Consider the following 19,030-nt stretch of genomic DNA (forward strand, 5'->3'; position numbering starts at 1 on the left):
GTCCTCCCTATACCTCCCATTCACACTCCTCTGGCCATGGAGGCCCTGTGTCCCTCTGAGGCCAGGCCCTGCTGCTCTATGAGCCTCAGTCTCTTTTGTAAGATGAGAGTCCCAGGCTTGGGAATTCAAGAGCACTGTCCTGTTTAAGACTAGGATTCTTAACCACCACCAAGCAGTGCTGTGGACGTTGGAGGCGAAGGGTTCTTCAGGCCCAGGTGGTGATGGGGCAAGGGTGGCATATTTTGGGCTCAGGCTCTAAGATAGAGCACACAGCTCCACAAACAAGATTTATAATGTGTGGATGGAGTACTTTAGAAATTCATAACTAGTACAGAAAAGTCCACGAACGAAGTACTAAAAATGCTCATGAAGACTGCCAAGACTTACCTCACCTATCACACCAGCCCCATCCCAGGGCCCAAGGGAACCTCAGAACCACAGATGACTCGCACAGTGGAGTGTCCTGGATGGATCATCAGCAGGGTGGCGTCGCCTCCTCCTGCACCCAAAGCATCACATACGAACTCCCCTGGAGAAACTTTCTGAGGAGGACCGAAGGACCAGTGTCCTTGGGAATAGCAGCACACCAGCATGCAGGAAGCAGAACAAGGGGGAAAGACACCATCCTGCAGGCTCAACGCCCCCCAGCACGCGTACCATGAGCACAAGCCACAGGAGGCCCTAAGGGCTACGAGGCTCACTCCAGATGTACCAGCTGACCCCAGAGAAAGACAAACAAGTCGGGACAGCCAGGGACAGGGCACCCTATTCTCTATCCACCCACCTCCCTCATCCACCAAAGACAGCCACACATTCAATTTTGTTGTTGGGAAAGTTAAAAGCCAATGACTGGGTCTAGAGCTACGGCTCAGTGGTAGAGCACTTGCCTGGCATGTGTGAGGCACTGGGTTCGATTCTCAGCACCACATATAAATAAAATAAAGGTCCTTTGACAACTAAACAATACTAAAAAAAAAAAAAAAGACAATGACCACCATTTTCCAAGTTGCTAATTATAACACATGACATCAAAACAAGAAACATCTGTATCTGCTACCTGCTATCTGCAAGAACCTTCAGATGTCCCCACATCCCATCAGATGGCAGCCACAAGGGCACCTGTCCCAGGAGCCAGGGTAGTGCCTCCATGCCCTTGCACAGCTACTGGGCACGGCAAAAGCAATGTTGGCACTTAGGGCGAAGTGAGCAGGGCTGAGCAGGGCCTGCAGACCTTACTGCTAGGTAGGGCTGCTCCCTGACCCTGTGTGACCTCAGGTAGGTTGTCCTCTCTGCGCCTCAGCTCCTTTCCCTGTCAGATGAAGGAGCCCAACAATTCCCAGAGATTTACTGAGTGCTATGACATTTAAGGCGCTGTGCCCACTGGACAAGACAGGAATGAACCCTACCTCATGGGGGACAATGACCAGAAAAGAAGACAAGCCAGGTGAGCCAGAGCTGGGGAGGGTGAGGGCAGTACTAGAGGAGGAGGGAAATATACGCAAAGGCCCTGAGGCACGTGGCACCAGGAGAGTGAGTAAGAGACATTCCCGCCCCCACCCACCACCGCTTCCTTCCCTCACAGCCTTGTCCAGCCAGGGAAGGAGAAGACATAGATTGTAGGACACCCCAAGCAGATGGTGTAGGGGTGGGATGGCTCCAGGGTATAAAGCACCACCCCCCAGATCCAAGGACACCCACAGGCCAGGGGGCTGGAGATCAGGGACCCACACTGTGGTCTGTGCAATGGGCATATGATGGTTCCTGTGACTAAGCTCTTCAAGTTTAACTCACTACCTTGAGAAGTGGGCATGGGCCATCACTCACAGCAAAATAAAATGGGTCCTATATAAATAGGGTCTCCCTTGGAAAGCCACCTGATAAAGCTGCCAATCTATGCTGAGACCCAGTGGGAAGGTCTCATCTCAGTACAGCCATCTAGGAAACACAGAGGAGAAAAAAAGAATTGAGGTTCCTGACAACACACCTCTAAGAATGCTGGGGACCAAGAGAGAGGGGTGGCAGCTGTGGGATCCTCTACTGCTCACACCAAATCTCCTCAGAGGGCCCAGCAGTCCACAGCCTTGCCCAGGACAGCCCAGGCCCTGCTGTGGAGAGGCAGGCCAGGCCAGGCCTTTTCTGAGTGAATAAAGCTGGGCTCATCGGATCTGGCAGAAGGCAGCCTGCAAACTCTGCCACCCTGGGTCACAGGTAGGCCTCTGGGGACAGCAGCCTAGCATCAGCATGGCCGCACAAGCAGGAAGCTCAAGGTGGCCTTGCTTCTACTGCTCCACTCCAGCCCTCCTGAAACTGCAGGAGCAGCCCGCGGCCACCTCTCACCACATGCCCACAATCCAACGCTATCTTAATAACCATCTTCCAATTGGAGAGGGATAAAAGGCATTTTGTTTTTATTTCACTTTATTTCATAAAATTGCTTTTCTCCCTGGAAATTTTTTTCCTGCCATGACCCAGTTCCAGCTGCCCTCCTGGTGGGACAATGCACTGATATGGTGACAAGGCTGGCTTTCTAGTACCTGCAAATGGCACTTTTCCATAGCTCAACAGACAATCTCTTTCCTCATGGATGCTCGAAATGGCAGCCAAGAAAGACCCAAGCGGGAGCTCTCTAGGCCTCACAGCACAGAGGGACCTGCTGCAGAAACAGAAGGACTACATGACAAGCACAGCAAGCTGAACCAGGGACCGTGGCTGAGGACCTACAGCCTCCTCCAGGCAGTTCACCAACATCAGGCAGAGGCAGGAGAAGGTGTCTTCTAAGAAGCAAGCAGGTCTGGGTCTGAACTTTGCAGGCAGCCTTTACCTCTTATCCTGCCTGGCTATTCAGGGGCAGGTACTCTGGGATGTGCCTTGTTCTGCCACAAGGACTCCAAGATCCAAACCCACCAAGGAGCAAAGCTCAGCCCAGATCAAATGCCAGAGGTGGCCAAACAGCATATCAAGACCTGGGGACAATACCAAGTCACACTCCTGGTGCAGGCACAGAACTCAGTCACAAAGGTGAGGAGGAGGGAGCAGGCGCAGCATAGCTGCATCTGGCAAATGGTATGCAATGAATCGATGGTTTAAAGAAAGCAGTATGTGAAAGAGAGACACACAGGAGGGAGGTGAGAAGAGGTGGAGGCCACGGCACCAGGGCAGGTGTGAGCAAGTGCCAGAGCCAGATGTGCACAGGTGAGAAGGGACAGCTATGGCACACTCCTATTGGGTCAATGACATGCCAAGCCAGCCAGTCGCACCAGGTGCCTCTAGCAGAAAGCCACATTTTGGACAGTCTGTCTTGGCCAGAGTATAATCCCAGGATGGTCATTCACACGGTCGGTCTCTGTCCACCTCTTAGAAGGACAAGATATCTGCTACTTAATACTGGGCCACAGACCAACACAGGGATACTCATAGGACTACAGATCCCACCTTAGAATACTAAGTCAACCTGTGCATCTTAAGATTCCCATGGCCCTTGTATGTTCTGATCTGTGCCCTAAATGACCTGTGTCCCCAGCCAAGAGTGCAGCCCAGAGTGCAGACTCTAAAGTACAGATCACTGGGAACCTTGATCAGTAGCCCTGTGGATGGCTTACCCTTCTGGACAGGTCACGACACTTTGCATGCTGCCAGGACCGCAGTGTCTCTCCAACATCAGCTCTCACGTTCCCACCACTCAGAAAATTTCCAACATAGGCTGCACCAGTAACTCACCTATCAAAGGATCCCAGGGGGAGTCTGTCCCAAGTCCCACCTTAAGCCTCCTTCCCACAAGCTTTATCATCAAGCACAATTAGAAAACAGATGGAGCATCAAGACAGGGAAGAGGGACCCACAGAGAGCCAAAGCCCCGGAAAAGGCCAGCAGACCCTGAGCTCAGTCAGGAGGAACAGCTCAGGCTTGACTGCAGAGGATCCCAGCCAGCGTGCCACAACAGGGACCCAGCCCACCTCAAGTCAGATCCAGCTCAGCACACCTGCGCCAGAGTAGCAGGCCCAGGACCCCAGAGAGGACCCTGGCTCCCAAGAGGAGGAGGAGAGCAGGGACAGTACTATGAGGGTTATAACATTGGCAGCTACTGTGGCACCAAGCACCAGCTCAGTCAAGTCAGCCCAACCCCGGCCAAGAGGTAAACAAGGCGGCTCCCAAACTTAAACAGATGGCCATAGGGAACATATTCTCTCACCAGCTACATGTAAGGCAAACATCAACATACAGAATAAACCATGTGGAGGCTGTTTCAGACTGGGGGCAGGGGACACAGCATGATGAGGGAAAAAAGAGTAAGAATCCAGCATCCATTTCCACTGCACGGCCTTGGCCAAGTCGCTGAGCTACTCTTCAGTCTTGATCTGCTGAGGTAAGGGGGCAGGGTGCTGGTCCCGTACACCTGAGTGACTGCCAGAGGGAACACAGGAACACAGCACTCTGGAACAGACCAGGAACCTGGAGGTCACCAGGAGGCCATTTTTGAAGTCCGAGCAGCTGCTAAGCATCTGCACACTCCTTCAGGACACTCCCTGCTCCCCGAGACCCAGAATGCCCAGCATGAAGAAGGAGACTGACAAGAGCACAGGAGCGTCCCCACTCCCAGAGCTGTGAGGAAGAGAATCAAGATGGGGTTGATAGGATGTGATTCTGCAATCTATATTCGTGTGCTGGTGTGAATAGTTCCCAGAGCCCCAAGCACAGTATTACCACACAATCCACAATCATGCCCCTAGGCTCACCCAAGGGAACCGAAAACACACACCCAAACCCAGCTTCATTCAAAACTGCTAGAGCTTAGAAGCAGCCAAGATGTCTAGTAGCAGATGAAAACATAATCTGTGGCTCACTCAGACAATGAGGTGATTTGGTGATTTGAAAAAATGAGCCATCAAACATGAAAAAACATGGAGGAGTCTTAAAAACATATTGCTACGTCAGATACCCGTCTAACAAGGCTATTCTGATGGATTCTAGGAATGACATTCTAGAAAGGGGACAACTATAGAGACAGCAGAAGCATGAACAGCTATTGGGGGCATCTAGGTTGGGGAGGGAAGGATGAACAGGCAGAGCCCTGAGGGAGTTCAAGGCAGAAGTAGTGCCCTGTACAGTCCCATAAGGGTGGACACTTGCAATCATGCACCTGGCTAGTCCCTCAAGGCACAGGACCAATAGTGACCCTCAGGGTTACTGATGACACCACCACACTGGTATACCAATCACTATGGCAGGGAAGACAGGAGGGTGGGGTACCCGGGAACCCTACTTTCTGCTCGACTTTATCAACCTAAGAGGGCTCTGAAAAGTAAAGTTCATTAATTAAAAAAAAAAAAAGGTTACAATGTACACAGTCACATTCTGTATGCTTCCATTTTTACAATATTCTTTAAATGCCCAAATCGCCAGAGATGGAAACTAGATTTGAGATGGTGGGGTGAGGGGCCATGTGGATCCCAGGGGCAACATGGGAGGCCTCCAAGTGGTGGGGTAGACCTGCATGTCCCTGGCTGTGGAGACACACTAACCTACCCAGGCAGCACAATGACAGAGAGCCAGCCACAGGCACTTCCACAATGGTCACAGAACAAGGTACTGCCACAGGGAAAGTTCATGAGGGACATGTGGGACCTCTCTACTGTCACCACTTCCCATGGCTCCAAGACTGTTCTAAAAACAAAATCTCATAGGCCACAGGCTAGCCTCAGAGACTCAGCATGCTGTTCCCTTTCCTTCCCAGGCATCCCTTGGGTGAGAGGGGCTGCTCACCCCTCCTGCCATGTGGAAGACCTAACCCTCCTCACAGGAGAGTCCCCACCCCATAGGGCTGCTCATGGTCCCACCCCAAAAGAGCCCCAGAACTTAGAGCTCCGACTTGAACCGCACTGCCACGCTCAGCAGATACTAGAGAAGAGCTTGTGGAATGAAAAATTAATAAGCAAGTGAGAGAATGTGCTTGGGGTCTTCCTTTCCAGCTTTCCAATCTGCCTACACGACGTGCCTGGGCCCTGCTATATCCTGCATGCAGGCTGGCCTTTCCAGGAAGATTATCAGAAAATATTTTGAACTGAATAATAACAAAACCCATATCAAATCCATGGGGTACAGATTCATATTAAAAAAAAAAAAACTTAGAAAACAACAAGAGGAGGATTTCACAAACTCAAAAGGGAACATGCACACAGCACTCAGCACACCTACAGATGAATTCTGAAGCCCTCTGAAACCTCTGAAACAAGGTGCCCCACCATGCCTGCAAGTGGCAGAGTCCTGCAGAGTCAGAGCACCAGGACTGCAAAAATCAGCACACCCAGATCATTCACAGAGGACAGGATGGTATGGGGCAAGGACTAGCACTACAACAGGGTTTCTGGGGGAGTATTCATGCACCAGGCCTGACTGTAACCAGCAAAGAGAAAAGTCTACAAGACACTTTTAAAAGATATCACAAGGGCTGGGGTTGTGGCTCAGCAGTAGAGTGCTCACCTAGCACGTGTGAGGCCCTGGGTTCGATCCTCAGCACCACATAAAAATAAATAAAACAAAATAAAGGTATGGTATACAACTAAAAAGTAAATTTAAAAAAAAAAAGACATCACAAGCAGAAAATACTCAGGGAAAAGAAAAATCTAGTAATGTGTAAGACTTGTAGTCTAAAACCCATAAAACTTGCTGAAATTAAAAACTTTCTCAGTAAAGGGGGAATACATAACACTCATGGTTTAGTAGACAGAATGTTAAGATGTTATTTCTTCCTAAAATGATTTATAATTTATTACAATTCTGATCATAACCCACCAGGACATTTTGTGGGCCAAAATAGCCAAGGAACTACAAATTTGGAGGATTTCACTAGCAGCTATCAAAATTATCCTGAAGCAGAAGTCATGACAATGTGGCAGCAGCAGAGATGAACTAACCAGAGCAACAAGACAGACTCCACGAATAGGTCTACCCAGAGCGGCCACCCAGCTGAAGGCCAGGCAATGGGATGCTCCTTCCATCAGCAGAGCCAGGTCGACTGCAGAACTCACCAAGGACACCACAGAGCCAGACACCTATTTCACATCATACTCAAAACTCCATTCCAGACAGAAGCCCATCAGATAAAAGCACAGAAGCTGAAGCCTCAGAGTGCTTGGAAGAAACAATGAACTCTCTTTAAGGTCCTCCTGACTTGGCAGGCAAAGATGCTTATGAAGACCCTACTAGCACAAAGGTAAAAAGGAAAATGTTTGACCACTTTAAAATTAAAAACGTGTGTCTACTCATCAACAGACACAACTAAGTGAAAAAGCAAGCCATAGACTAAGGACATCCCCGCAGTATCTGCCTCCAACCAAAGGTTCATTCTAGAATAGAGAACTCCTGTAACTCAGAAAGGAAAATCAGAGGCAGAAGATCCCAAGTGCTGGTGCGCGTGCACGCGCACGCCCACACACACACACACACACACACACACACACACACCAAGAATATCCAGACAACCCCCCACTCTCAGCCTGCATGCAAGTGCACACACTGCTGCAGCACACAGGGGGCAAGGGTCCCATTGAAAGCAAGCATGTGCCCCACCTAGACGAACCCACCTTAGTGATGCCGGGGTCACCAAATGCCATATGCATGTAAAGTATTCACAGCACTACTTGTAACATCCTGAACTGAAAACAGCCCAGATACCATGTAGAATCAATGTGTGAAAAAATCAGCAACATAATAAAGAACTCAGGTCCACATAACAACACGCAACGTTAAGTAACAAAAGCCAGATACAAAGGAGCACAGGCCAATGCCTCCACTTGCATGAATTAATAACTGGCTGGACTAAAATCAGGAAGGGTCTCCTCTGAGAGTAGAGGCTGATGAGGAGAAAGGGGCCCAGGGCCTCTGAGGGCCACTGGCCATTTGGTCTATACTATATCTGCAGTGTGTATGCAGAGACTTCAACACAAAGACTGTTTGGAAGAAAAAGCACATTGCAGAGTTGAGGCAGAATGTAGACAAATGTATCAAGTTCCAGAAGATTCTACCGCACTGTTTGAAACAGCAAATCTAGAAAAAACCAAACATCCAAACAGAAGAGAATGGATGAGCATACATTGGCAGCATGGTGGGGTCCCTGGAAAAACATAGGCTAAGCTGGACCCCATTAGGGTGGTCTTCAAACTGTTAAACTCACAAATGAGGTAAGTTTAAGTGGATATACCCTACTTGTCACAGGAGCAGGGAAAATGGATGAATAGCATCAACATGGACAAAGGCCAAAAGTATAAGGTTAAGATACAAAGGAAACCAAAGAAGGGGCTGGGGATGTGGCTCAAGTGGTAGCGCGCTCGCCCGGCATACGCGCGGCCCGGGTTCGATCCTCAGCTCCACATACAAACAAAGATGTTGTGTCCGCCAAATACTAAAAAATAAATATTAAAATTCTCTCTCTCTCTCTCTCCCCCTCTCTCTCACTCTCTCTCACTCTTTAAAAAAAAAAAGAAAAAAAGAAACCAAAGAAGTACAGTTCTTTTGATATAAAATACATGGGGAAAGCAGAACAATATTTAAGCAGGGATGTGGAGACACATACACACACACACACACACATACATACACACACACACACACACACACACACACACACACACACACGGTAAATCTGAAAATACCGTATCTTGGAGGGAATGGTGAAGCTCTTCAGCAGAGCTGTTTCCTGCTTCCTACACTGGGGACTGGCCAGACAAGAATCAGTTTTATATTGTCTCTGCACATATGAATGTTTTTCACAAGCACATGTCACAAAACAAAGGGCATGAGGGAGGGTGGGGAGAGGGTCTGTATCCATCCCCATGCCACTCCCACTGCCCAAGTCCAGGCTCAGCAACCACTGGAGTAGATCACATGAAGCCAACTATCGCAATATCTCCTGAGGATGGTGACGGCATCCATGCCAGGAAAAGTGCAGGCTAAGGTGGACCTCGAGGGGGTGGGCTCCAAGTGTAAGCTCCCAATGTTGAGTAAATATAAAACAGATGATATAAATAGAATGCAATCCTCCTCCACATCCCCTTTACTCACTTATCTTACAGGAGCACAAACACATGTAAGAGGTGACTTCACTACATTATTTCAGAGGAGAGAGAAGATAATTCATTCAAAAACACTGCAGCAGTATGTGCCACCTAAACCCCACTGTGCAAAGGACAGTTGAGCAAGGTGCCAGCCAGGCTCTGCAGCCCACACAATCCACAGCACTTCTGCCTTTGCCTGCAACACAGGCCACAGGATAGGGTTCCCAACTCACATTCCTCTTAGGACAGCACTTCAAAGACATTCAGGGCTCCTACAGCCCAGAATGGTCTGTGGTGTCCAGCTCCCACAGGGCCAGGAAGCTTCCCCTTTCCACCCTAGCCACACCTTGACTTCTCCACACACAAGGAGAGACCAGTTGCATTCCTGCAAGTTGGAAAAGAATCATGGGATCTCACACAGCCACAGCTTGGGAGAATCCCAGAGATCTGAAAGGACATTTTCTGCATCTTATGGAAAAAGGAGGCCCAAAACCCACCCTGGCGTCCAGGAAGGTGCACAACGCAGCAATGACCATAAGCATGTCTGCACCACCTGCCGCTGGCAGAACAATGTTCTGGACTCCACGAAGGAAAGCCCATCTTGAACTCCCTGGAGAGGACCCCTTGCACTTCCCGCCTGGGTGTTCTCAAGTTCGCCTGGCAGCCTTCACCCCACATTTAGCTGTTTCCCACTTGGCGGCTGCCTTGCTTGCTTGCTTGCTTACTTACTTACTCAGCGGCTGCCTCTGCTGACCAGTCTTATCTGTGCCTCAGCCCTCCTTAAAGATTTGACACCAGTCATGATGTGCACTGCAGAAGAAGCACCACCCTGCCCAGGTCTCTCCCTGGCCTCTGGGTCAAGGCTCCTCTGCTCAGGATAGAGCTGCAGGGCACAGCACTGCGGCCCATGTGACCCTTCCAGAGCAGCGGTCTTGACACCATAGGATAATCACTGATGCTTGAGAGCAGTTCTCTAGCTTACTGAGGATATTTTACAGAAATAAGTGTTCCAAGCCTCCCAGCAAGCAGGAAGGACAAAGAGAAGGGAAGGGTCAGGATGACCGCTCTCACCTCCAGAGAAGCTGACTCAGGCTAACGGGCTTGCACGACAGGGCAGCCAGTGTAGAGCAGACACTCCCCAGGATGCACAGCCCAGTTCCCGTGAAACTCCAGGTACCCCAGGCCCCACACACAGGGGTCATGGGGCACAGTGCACCATGACCAGAGTGATATGCTCTACAGCCACCCTATTAGCAAGAGGTGCCTGATACCAGGGGCCCAGGGGAAAACACTTGGCAGCATTCTCCAGGAGAAGTGTCCCTAGAACCACTCCACCTGAACAAGGGGGTGGGGCCCAGTAGAGAAAAGGAGGGAGACTTCATTTCATTAAACATATTTCTTGCTAAAAGTTAGCTTTTACTGCTTACATTCTATAAATAAGATTCTGCAACCATGTTGTAGAATATTAGGGCACACTGGAAATAGCTCATTTCAAATAAGAAAATGGTTTGTGTTCACCCAGTTCTAGAAGCCAATTTTCAATTGCTTAAAATAGTCATGATATTTTACCAAGGTAATTATACTCTTAGCTATCAGTAACAATTAACTCCTTAGACCAGAGCCGCTTAATAAAGGTCTCAAAATAAAATTGCGCATTCCAAGCACCGAATACTTAAATGTCAAGCACACCAACAGGCCCCTCAGAGGGGATGCAGACACTGAGAGCCATCAACTGGGCTCCTCAGTAGGCTACATCCAGGTCCTATTGGTGGTTGGTGTGCTATGCTCTCCCCTCAGGAGGCGGGTTGTGCTATGCTCTCCCGTCAGGGAGGCAGGTTGGAGGTGCACAGGGCGAGGATGCCTCCCCAGCAAGGCAAGGGAAAGACCAGCCTCTTAAAGAAACCTGAGGTCCATGGCAACCACCTCAGGGAATCTTGGAGAGGGGGTACTCCCCAATCACAAGCAAGCCAGGCTGGGGTCTGATGTGCCCAGGTCAGAGTCCTTGGGAGTTGGACATCACCTATATGAGACACCACACGTCAAAACACAACACACCCTCCCAGAGCAGCCTGATGAACAGCTTCATCATGCTGGCTGGCAAGACAAATCCTTGCATCCCCAGCCCAGGGGCTGCGTGGTGATTGGTATCGATTCATCGCAACATGCCTTGTAGGGACAGTCAGTATAAATAATCAGTCAGTGTCAAGCAATCAATATCTACCTTCCTGCTAACTCAGAGACGCCCATGAACTCAGCGTGAGTTGAGGAGGTCAACTTGGACCAAAAGCTTCTCATCTACTAAGTAGAGGAGAAAATGGAAATTTCCTGCAATGGGAGCCTGAGGTGTGAATGTCAAAGACAGAAACTCCCTAGGAAGCCAGACACGAGCTTCCAGAGTCGTAAAAGACCCCACTGGGACAATAAAGAGCTCAGACTCCACAGGGGACAGAGATTGAGCCACCCTAGTACCATCAAAAGCAGGTCCTCTTTCTGACCAACTCCCAACCTGAGAGGGGATCTGAACAGCCACCAGAACCAAAGTAACTCTGATAACGTAAACTAGAGGCCACAAATCAGAGCAGAGGAAACACAGAGCCACAGGCCAGATCTAGCCTCCAAGAACAGCTGCAGTCACACAGCTGTTTGGAACACTCCATATATGCATCCAGACTGCTAGCTTTCTGAGAAAATAAGATCCCTCAGGACAACCACATGACCCTCTCCTCCCCAAATGGGTCATACACTCCAACCTGCCCTACCTGGGCAGGCCCACTCCCCCAGCTGAGGCAGGCATCTGAGTTTTCAAAATATGACTTTTATATATCTCCCATCCCTGACCCCTGGTGTCATTGACAATGACATTCACTCAAATGACATTCATTCAAAGATGCCCATATCCTGTTCTCTCACACCTATGCCCATGGTTACCTGGCAAGACACAGGGAATTTTCAGATACAACTATAGTTACAGACATTCAAGTAGGGAAGTTATTCTGGACATCCAGGCAGGCCAATATAATCCCAGGAGCTCTGAAAAACAGTGCTTTCTCCAGTGAAGACGGGGCTATGAAAAGAAGAGAACTGGAGAGGTCTGAAGGCTGGGAGGGTCTTCACCACCCTCTATGGGCTACAAGGACAGGTGGGAAACAGAAGGGCACATTCCGGTAGCCTCCAGGACCAGGATTTGGGACTGCAGAGACTAGATTATGCCAGTGACCCTAGTGAGTTCAGAAGCAGGATCCGCAGAGCCCAAGGTGAGTGCCCAGCAGGGGCTAAGTCGAAACCCCTGATCATGTCATGCAGGTCCTACCAGAGTCCAGGAACCAGCCATGCCTGCCCAGGCCACACAGCTCTCTGATAAATATGTGAGGTCTCCAGCTATGGGGTCTAGAGGTACCACAGCAATGATGGAAAGTCACACCCCAGTGCCAGAGGAACAGCTGCCTTCCTACAGCCTCCAGCCCCCAGGGCTTTCTGTCTTGAGAGGAACCAGGACCCTTAGTCCCACAACCCAGTAAGGATTTACTGAGCTCTGACAAGCCAAGGCAAAGGCAAGGTGAGGGGTGGAAGACCACTCTAGCATTCCCAGGAGCCTTCTCCCCCAGTGCCCAGTAGCCACTGATGATCTGGATTCTAGCAAGAGCTCAGAAAGTAAGCCTGTGACCAGTGTCACCCTGTTCACTCCCTTCCCCCATCACCATGGCTCTATCTATAATAGCAAAACATGGAGGCAACAAAAGCTAAAAGGCCATGGTGCATCCTACCATGAAATACTACTCAGCAGTGACAAAGGAACACATGATGAACACACAAAAACTCGGGCGGCTCAGGAGGTTATCACACTGTATGAGAAAAGCCAATTTTTAAAGAGGATGTTCTGATTCCATTTATGTAACATTCTTAAAATGACAGGGCTGCAAAAGTAGAAAGCAGATCAGAAGCTGCCAAAGTCAAGTGCTGAGGGAGAGTGAGAGTGACTGGAGAGGATGCAGGCAGGGGATGGGGGACAGGCACAGGACACACATGCTGCCAAGACTAAACTCATGTTCTGCTGCCATGCCCTGTGCAGTCCCCAAGTTTTCATCATAAGGCTTAAGAATCTGGGGATATTATAACTTTACCCAGTCTGCTTTCCACTTTCAGTACAGTATTCAGTGAAATTTCATGAGCTATCCAACACTTTATTATCGAGCAAGCCTTGTGGAGATCACTCTGCTAGACTGCAGGCCAGTGCAAGTATCCTGAGCACGTTGAGGCAGGTGGGGCTGAGCGGGGGCTATCAGTAGATGAAGTGTCTTAAATTCATTTTCTGACTCACTGTATTTTCAACTTATGATAGGTTTATTGGCACATGAGCCCCATCCTAAGTCAAAAAGCATGTAGTCATGTAAAAGATAACCATCAGGGGCATGAGGTGACAGATTCAAGAGACGTCTCTGAACCACCTTTGCAACTTCCTATGGACCTACATTTCAAATAAAAATTTAAAAGCCCTCAACTGGGGTTACCACTTGGAACATGGCTACACACTTTCAACCAAGTAAACACAGTGGAAGCCAGGCTTCGTGCTGCTGGGTTGGGCCTATAGAAAAAGGAGGAACCGGAATGGCCCATGTGGGGCTGGGCCTGAGCAAGTCAAGGACTCCGGTGTGAACTCAAGTGAATGTGACACAGATGGTCCCACAGATGCATTCACACGCACACATGCAATTTACACACATCTCCTGGCTCTTCTGGCTGACAGACATCCATTGGTAATACCCAAGTAGCAAGACCCACTTTCCAAACACCAGGCTGCATGAAAACAGCCAGGGACCCCTGGAAAAATGGCTGACTCTATGACTGGGACAGGAAATATACAGGATGAGCCCAGAGCATCTTGCAATGCCAGAAGTAGGACAATGCTCAAAACAAAAACAAAGGCCGAATGTTCTCTCTGATAAGTGGATGCTGATCCATAACAGAGAGGGGGGAGACATGGGGAAAAATGGAGGAACTTTGGGCAAAGGGGAAGGAAGATATTGAGGGTGCATGGGAACAGGAAAGATGATGGAATGAGATGCCCTAGATACATGTATGATTGCACATATGGTGTGACTCTACATTATGTACAACCCTAGAAATGTAAAGTTGTGCTGCAATTGTGTAGAATGAATCAAAACACATTCTGCTATCATATATACCTAATTAAAATCAATTAATTAAGAAAAACTCACATATAAACCCACAATGACATCAAAGGGACCCAGGATTCAACTGAAAGACCCCAGTGCTACGGCCACAGAATAAAGTAGTAATGGATTAAAATCCCAAACCTAAAATAAATGTCCACAAGTCCATCTGATATAATAAATGAGGGAGAAGAGACAAACTCCTCATCATGGTTAGGATATAAGGTGTTCCCCCAAAGCTCCTGGTAATGCAGGAATGTTCAGAGGTGAAGTGACTGGACTATGGGAGTTGTAGCCGAATCAGCCCATCCTAGTTTGAATGGACTGACGGGGTGATAACTATAAGCTGGTGGCTGGAGAAGGAGTGTCATTGTGAGCATGCCCTGGAAGAGCTCATCTTCCCTGCAGCCCTTCCCCTTCCTGCTCCACTTCCTGGCCCCTATGAGCTAAGAAAAGCTCCTCTACCACATCCTTTCCCCATGATGTGCTGCCTCACTTTGGGCCCAGAGCAATGGAGTTGGCTGTCTATGTACTGAACCTCTGATTCTGTAAGCCAAAATAAATTTTTCCTCCTCTAAGCTGTTCTTATGAGGTATTCTGGTCATAGCAATGCAAAAGCTGGCTGAAACACCAGCCAGGCTAAAGAATTCTAAATAACTTAGATAGAGAAATCTGCCTCCAAGGAGAGAGTGTCAACTCCCAACCCCTTAGGTGGAGGCAATGCACACTGACCTCTTTCTAAAAATGCAGGTAGAAACTGGGAAACAGGAACTTGACATAGGAGAAGCCTGTCAAACCAGACCTCATCAGGGGCTCGAGGCCACCATCATTAGTGGCAAGTCACACTGACAGCATGTCCCCTTGACATGATGTGTTGAGAATGAAATTTTACCTCTTTTTCCCAAACCCACAACCACTGGTAATCATGAGAAAAACAGCAGGTAAATCTCCAAAGAGGAACACACCTCCAAATTGCCAAGGTCACCAGAAACAACGTCTGTAAAACTGTCACAGCCAAGAGGACCCCAAGGAGATATGGGGAGTAAATGTCACATGGTATCTTAGATGGGATCCTAACAGAGAAAAAAGACATTACAAATGGATTAAGAGACTCTGAATAAAGTATTCATCTTAGTTAATAATAATGTATCAATACCAGTTAATTATATCAAACATGTCATACTAACACAAAGTGTTACTAGGGGATACTGGATACAGGGAATTCTCTGAATTCTTAATTTTTCTGTAAATCAAAAATCTTAATTTTTCTGTCAATCAAAATGTTCTTGTCATATATAACTAAAAGGAACAAATAAAAAAAATTGGAAAGGAAACTGTTCTAAAAACTGAAGTTGCCTGGGTAAGCAGGTGCGCACACACACAGCCCAGGTAAGCAGGTGCACACACAGAGCTTGCAACACAGCCTGAGAGTGGGCAGCAAGTAAATGGTAGCAGCAGTCCTTGACTGGGAAAGTTGTCAGAGGGGTGCTGGGCCATGCCAAGGGGCCCTTGAAAGCATGGTGGAAGGTCGTGGGTGGCTCAGGATTAACTAAAAAGACCTGGTAGAGAACAAGGTGAAATCCAACCAGGCCAAACTCCCACCAGTGTGATTTCCGCATATTAAACATACCCGACAGACATGTGCTATGCTCTGAATGTTTGTGCCTTCCACAAATTCCTATGCTAGCTCCAAGTGATGGCATTAGGAAGAGGTGCTTAGGTCATGGGGGTGCACCCTCAGGAATGGGATCAGTGCCCTTGTAGAAGAGGCTCCAGAGCACCCCTTCTGCCTAGAGAGGAACAGACAGAGGCTCTGTGAATTGCAGCAGTCCTCACCCAGGTCATTCGAGCGCCCTGCTCTTGGTTTTGCAGCCTCTGGAACTGTGAGCAATCATTACTGGAGATGTGTAAGCCCCCAGCCCATGCTATTTTGTTACAGCACCTGGAAAAACTGAAACACCTTCCCAAAGTCACCTCTGCTCCCAAGGGCTGTGCACCCCTCCCCATCTCATAGCCATGACTCCCAGAGTTTATTCCATTTCCTCACTGGCTACTGTGCAAGGCTCTGTCTCCTGGATCTGAGTCCCATAGAGCCTCCCTCGGGAGGGGACAATGGGCTTTGTTGTCAGGGCCTCGAAATAGCTGCCCAAGTGAGAATGGGTAAGCTACGTACGCACCCACTCACTATGGTCACATTCCAAGGGCCCTGGGGCCATCCTGCAGAGAGGGGAAACTGAGACCCAGAGACACTGAGAGGTGGTTTTGAGATCCCAGGGAAAAGCCAGGCTCCCAGACCTGAGTTCCCACTCCCCATGCCACAGGAAGGTTGCCTGGTCAAGGTGCCAAACAAACAACCACACAGCCTGGCTCCCCCCATCCCACTCTGAGGGCCCAAAGCCCCTCAATAGCCAGCACTGCCTGGGCAGCCCATGCTATGCACCCCCTGTTGCAGGGACTGAGGGAGTCCACTCCCACGGCTGCTGGACTAGGTGTTCATCTTGGCTTGCTTCCACATATCTGTATGCTGACCCCAAAAGCAGCTTTTAGATGATGAACCTCCTTCCTCTTCCCTGGTCTACACATGCTCTCATGAACTGTAAATTCCTCGGGTCTGCACGTTAACTTTACACCAGGTAACTCCTCCTCCCGCGTCCTCGCAGCAGTGTTTTCAGGAAGCTAGCAGGAAGGGGCGGGTGCCAGTGAGCATTATCACTGCTGCCTCATTCCCACTGGACTAAATCCTGTGAGGCCAGTGAGCATTATCACTGCTGCCTCATTCCCACTGGACTAAATCCTGTGAGGCCCGTGGCCATGTAGTCACATCACAGGCACCTCATACTGACACCAGTGGACAAATTTGGAAAGAAGGGAGGGTGACTAAGGCCCAAAGCCTTGCCCGGGGAGGCTGCAGAATGGCTACCCAAGATCTGAGTGCCTTCTCTCAAGGAGCAAGGTCCTGGTTTTGAGCTACCTATGAAGACACTTTGGGAACTCACCTCCCTGGGATCCACCTGCAAGGCCAGGGCTCCCAAGTTAGCCTCTGGAGCTGAAGAAAGGGTCTGGCCTCCACTCAAGTCCTGGGAAGCCCTACATGATGCCAAGACAAACATGAGGTCTTCTTTGCACAGATATCTAGGTGCTGCCAAGAAGCGAGCAGAGGCGGCCAGGGAACAGCAGCATGTAGCAGCTGAAATATGACTCATTTTCTGAAAGCTTCATAAGCAGGGGGTTCCAGAGATAAAGAACCTGGCTTTATCTGGATCACTAGACATGATCAAGAGCTGGCAGACACTGTTCAGGCACGGCTTCTGGTACTTCCTGGGCACATCCCCTTTCCTGGGGCAGAGTGGGGGGTCAACACAGCTCCCTCTGCCCACTTGACAGCAGTGTGGACAGGTGGGGAGTCTCTGCCCAGCAATCTGATGCCCCACCCTTACACAGAGTGTGCTTGGGGACAGATTTGGCCTTTTTCTTCCTTGCCTTTTGAAATTTCAATGTCCATGGCAATGTTTTATTAAATAATAATCACCAAAAACCATTTGTGCCTGAGTAACATTGGCTTAACACGCCAGATGTTGGAACCCCTCAGGCAAGAACAATTAGAAAAGGCACAGAGGCCAGACAGAACCACTGAGTAGGGAAAACAAGTGTGTCCCATCCTGCACAGCTGGAAACACGGGACCAGCCTCATTCTACACCCAAGACCAAAGCCCACTTCAGTTTCCTCTACACTTATAGACAGTGAAGGATGGGAAGGCTGCCTTGCCCACTGGGTCTCAAGGATGCTGACCCCAGTCAGGGCCCTTCAAAAGACCAGCGATTACACAAAAGGCTCCACCAGGGTGTGGCACCAGGCCAGGAAACACGGGTTGCTAGAGAGAGACTGCAAAAAGCAAGGCCTCCTGGAAATACAGGATTGAGGAGACCCTGGCACTCCAAGGACTTTCCTGACAATTCGGGGTAAGAGCACACAGCCTAACCAAACTGCCTGATCAAGCTGCCAAGATGCATCCTCTTTGGCAGAAGGTTTGTGTTGCCCACGGCCTGCGGTTTCCAGGCAGTGGCATGCTATGCTATTTGAGACATGAGGGCATAGACCACTGGCAGCAGCCATGTAAAAGTCTGCACAAAGGTGTGGTGCCAGAGAGAAAAGGACAGGTGTGCAAGTGGTGGGGCAGGCCTGGCCGCACTTCAGTGGACCTGTACCTTGGTCAGCAATAGAACACGCTTCTGGAGCCTCCGGGCCAGTGCCTCATGGGTCTCCCGCTTCTTCCTCTCCTCTAGCAGCTGGCTACTGACTTGCCGGACCTCCTCCTGGAGCTGCTGCTGGGCCTTCTCCAGTCCCCGGGCACTGTGCAAGGAAGACAAAAGGGGAGTGATAAGGTCTGATGAGACCACACCAAGGCCCTGGGATGATTCCCCACAGCGAGCCCCACCAGGATGCCCTAAAATAGAGCTGCACGTGCAGCCGCCTCGCTGTCATTTCCTCACTCCTGAATAGCTACTTAACGCCTTTCAGGAGTTTCTGGATTTCAAATAGACGCCCAGGGTGATCCCAGCACACGGCAGGAGGGGGAGGGAAGCTCAACTCCACACACAATGGAAAAAATTGTCAGCCACGCAGTGCTTCAGTACGGGACTTCTGAATGAGCTAAATTGCCAGCACAAGCACTTCCCATGTGAATCACAGTTGGCGCAGATGTGCAGCATGGAGGGGGCTGCACAGTCCCTAAGACTTTCTGCCCATCGAAACCCTCTCGGCCACACACTGGGCCTATAGTGTGGGAGAGACCCTAGGGTGCAGCCAGG

General features: G+C 49.5%; 1 protein-coding gene across 1 annotated transcript in view; it reads right to left on the reverse strand.

The window, feature by feature from the left end:
- Window positions 1–19,030, reverse strand: part of LOC144372333 (mitotic spindle assembly checkpoint protein MAD1-like) — a 238,839-nt gene that overhangs the window by 103,031 nt on the left and 116,778 nt on the right. The window contains 1 exon segment of the mRNA XM_078035712.1: window positions 18,428–18,572. Coding sequence (XP_077891838.1) covers window positions 18,428–18,572 — 145 coding nt within the window.

The sequence above is a fragment of the Ictidomys tridecemlineatus genome, assembly GCF_052094955.1.
Source record: "Ictidomys tridecemlineatus isolate mIctTri1 chromosome 12 unlocalized genomic scaffold, mIctTri1.hap1 SUPER_12_unloc_5, whole genome shotgun sequence".
NCBI classification, from domain to species: domain Eukaryota; kingdom Metazoa; phylum Chordata; class Mammalia; order Rodentia; family Sciuridae; genus Ictidomys; species Ictidomys tridecemlineatus.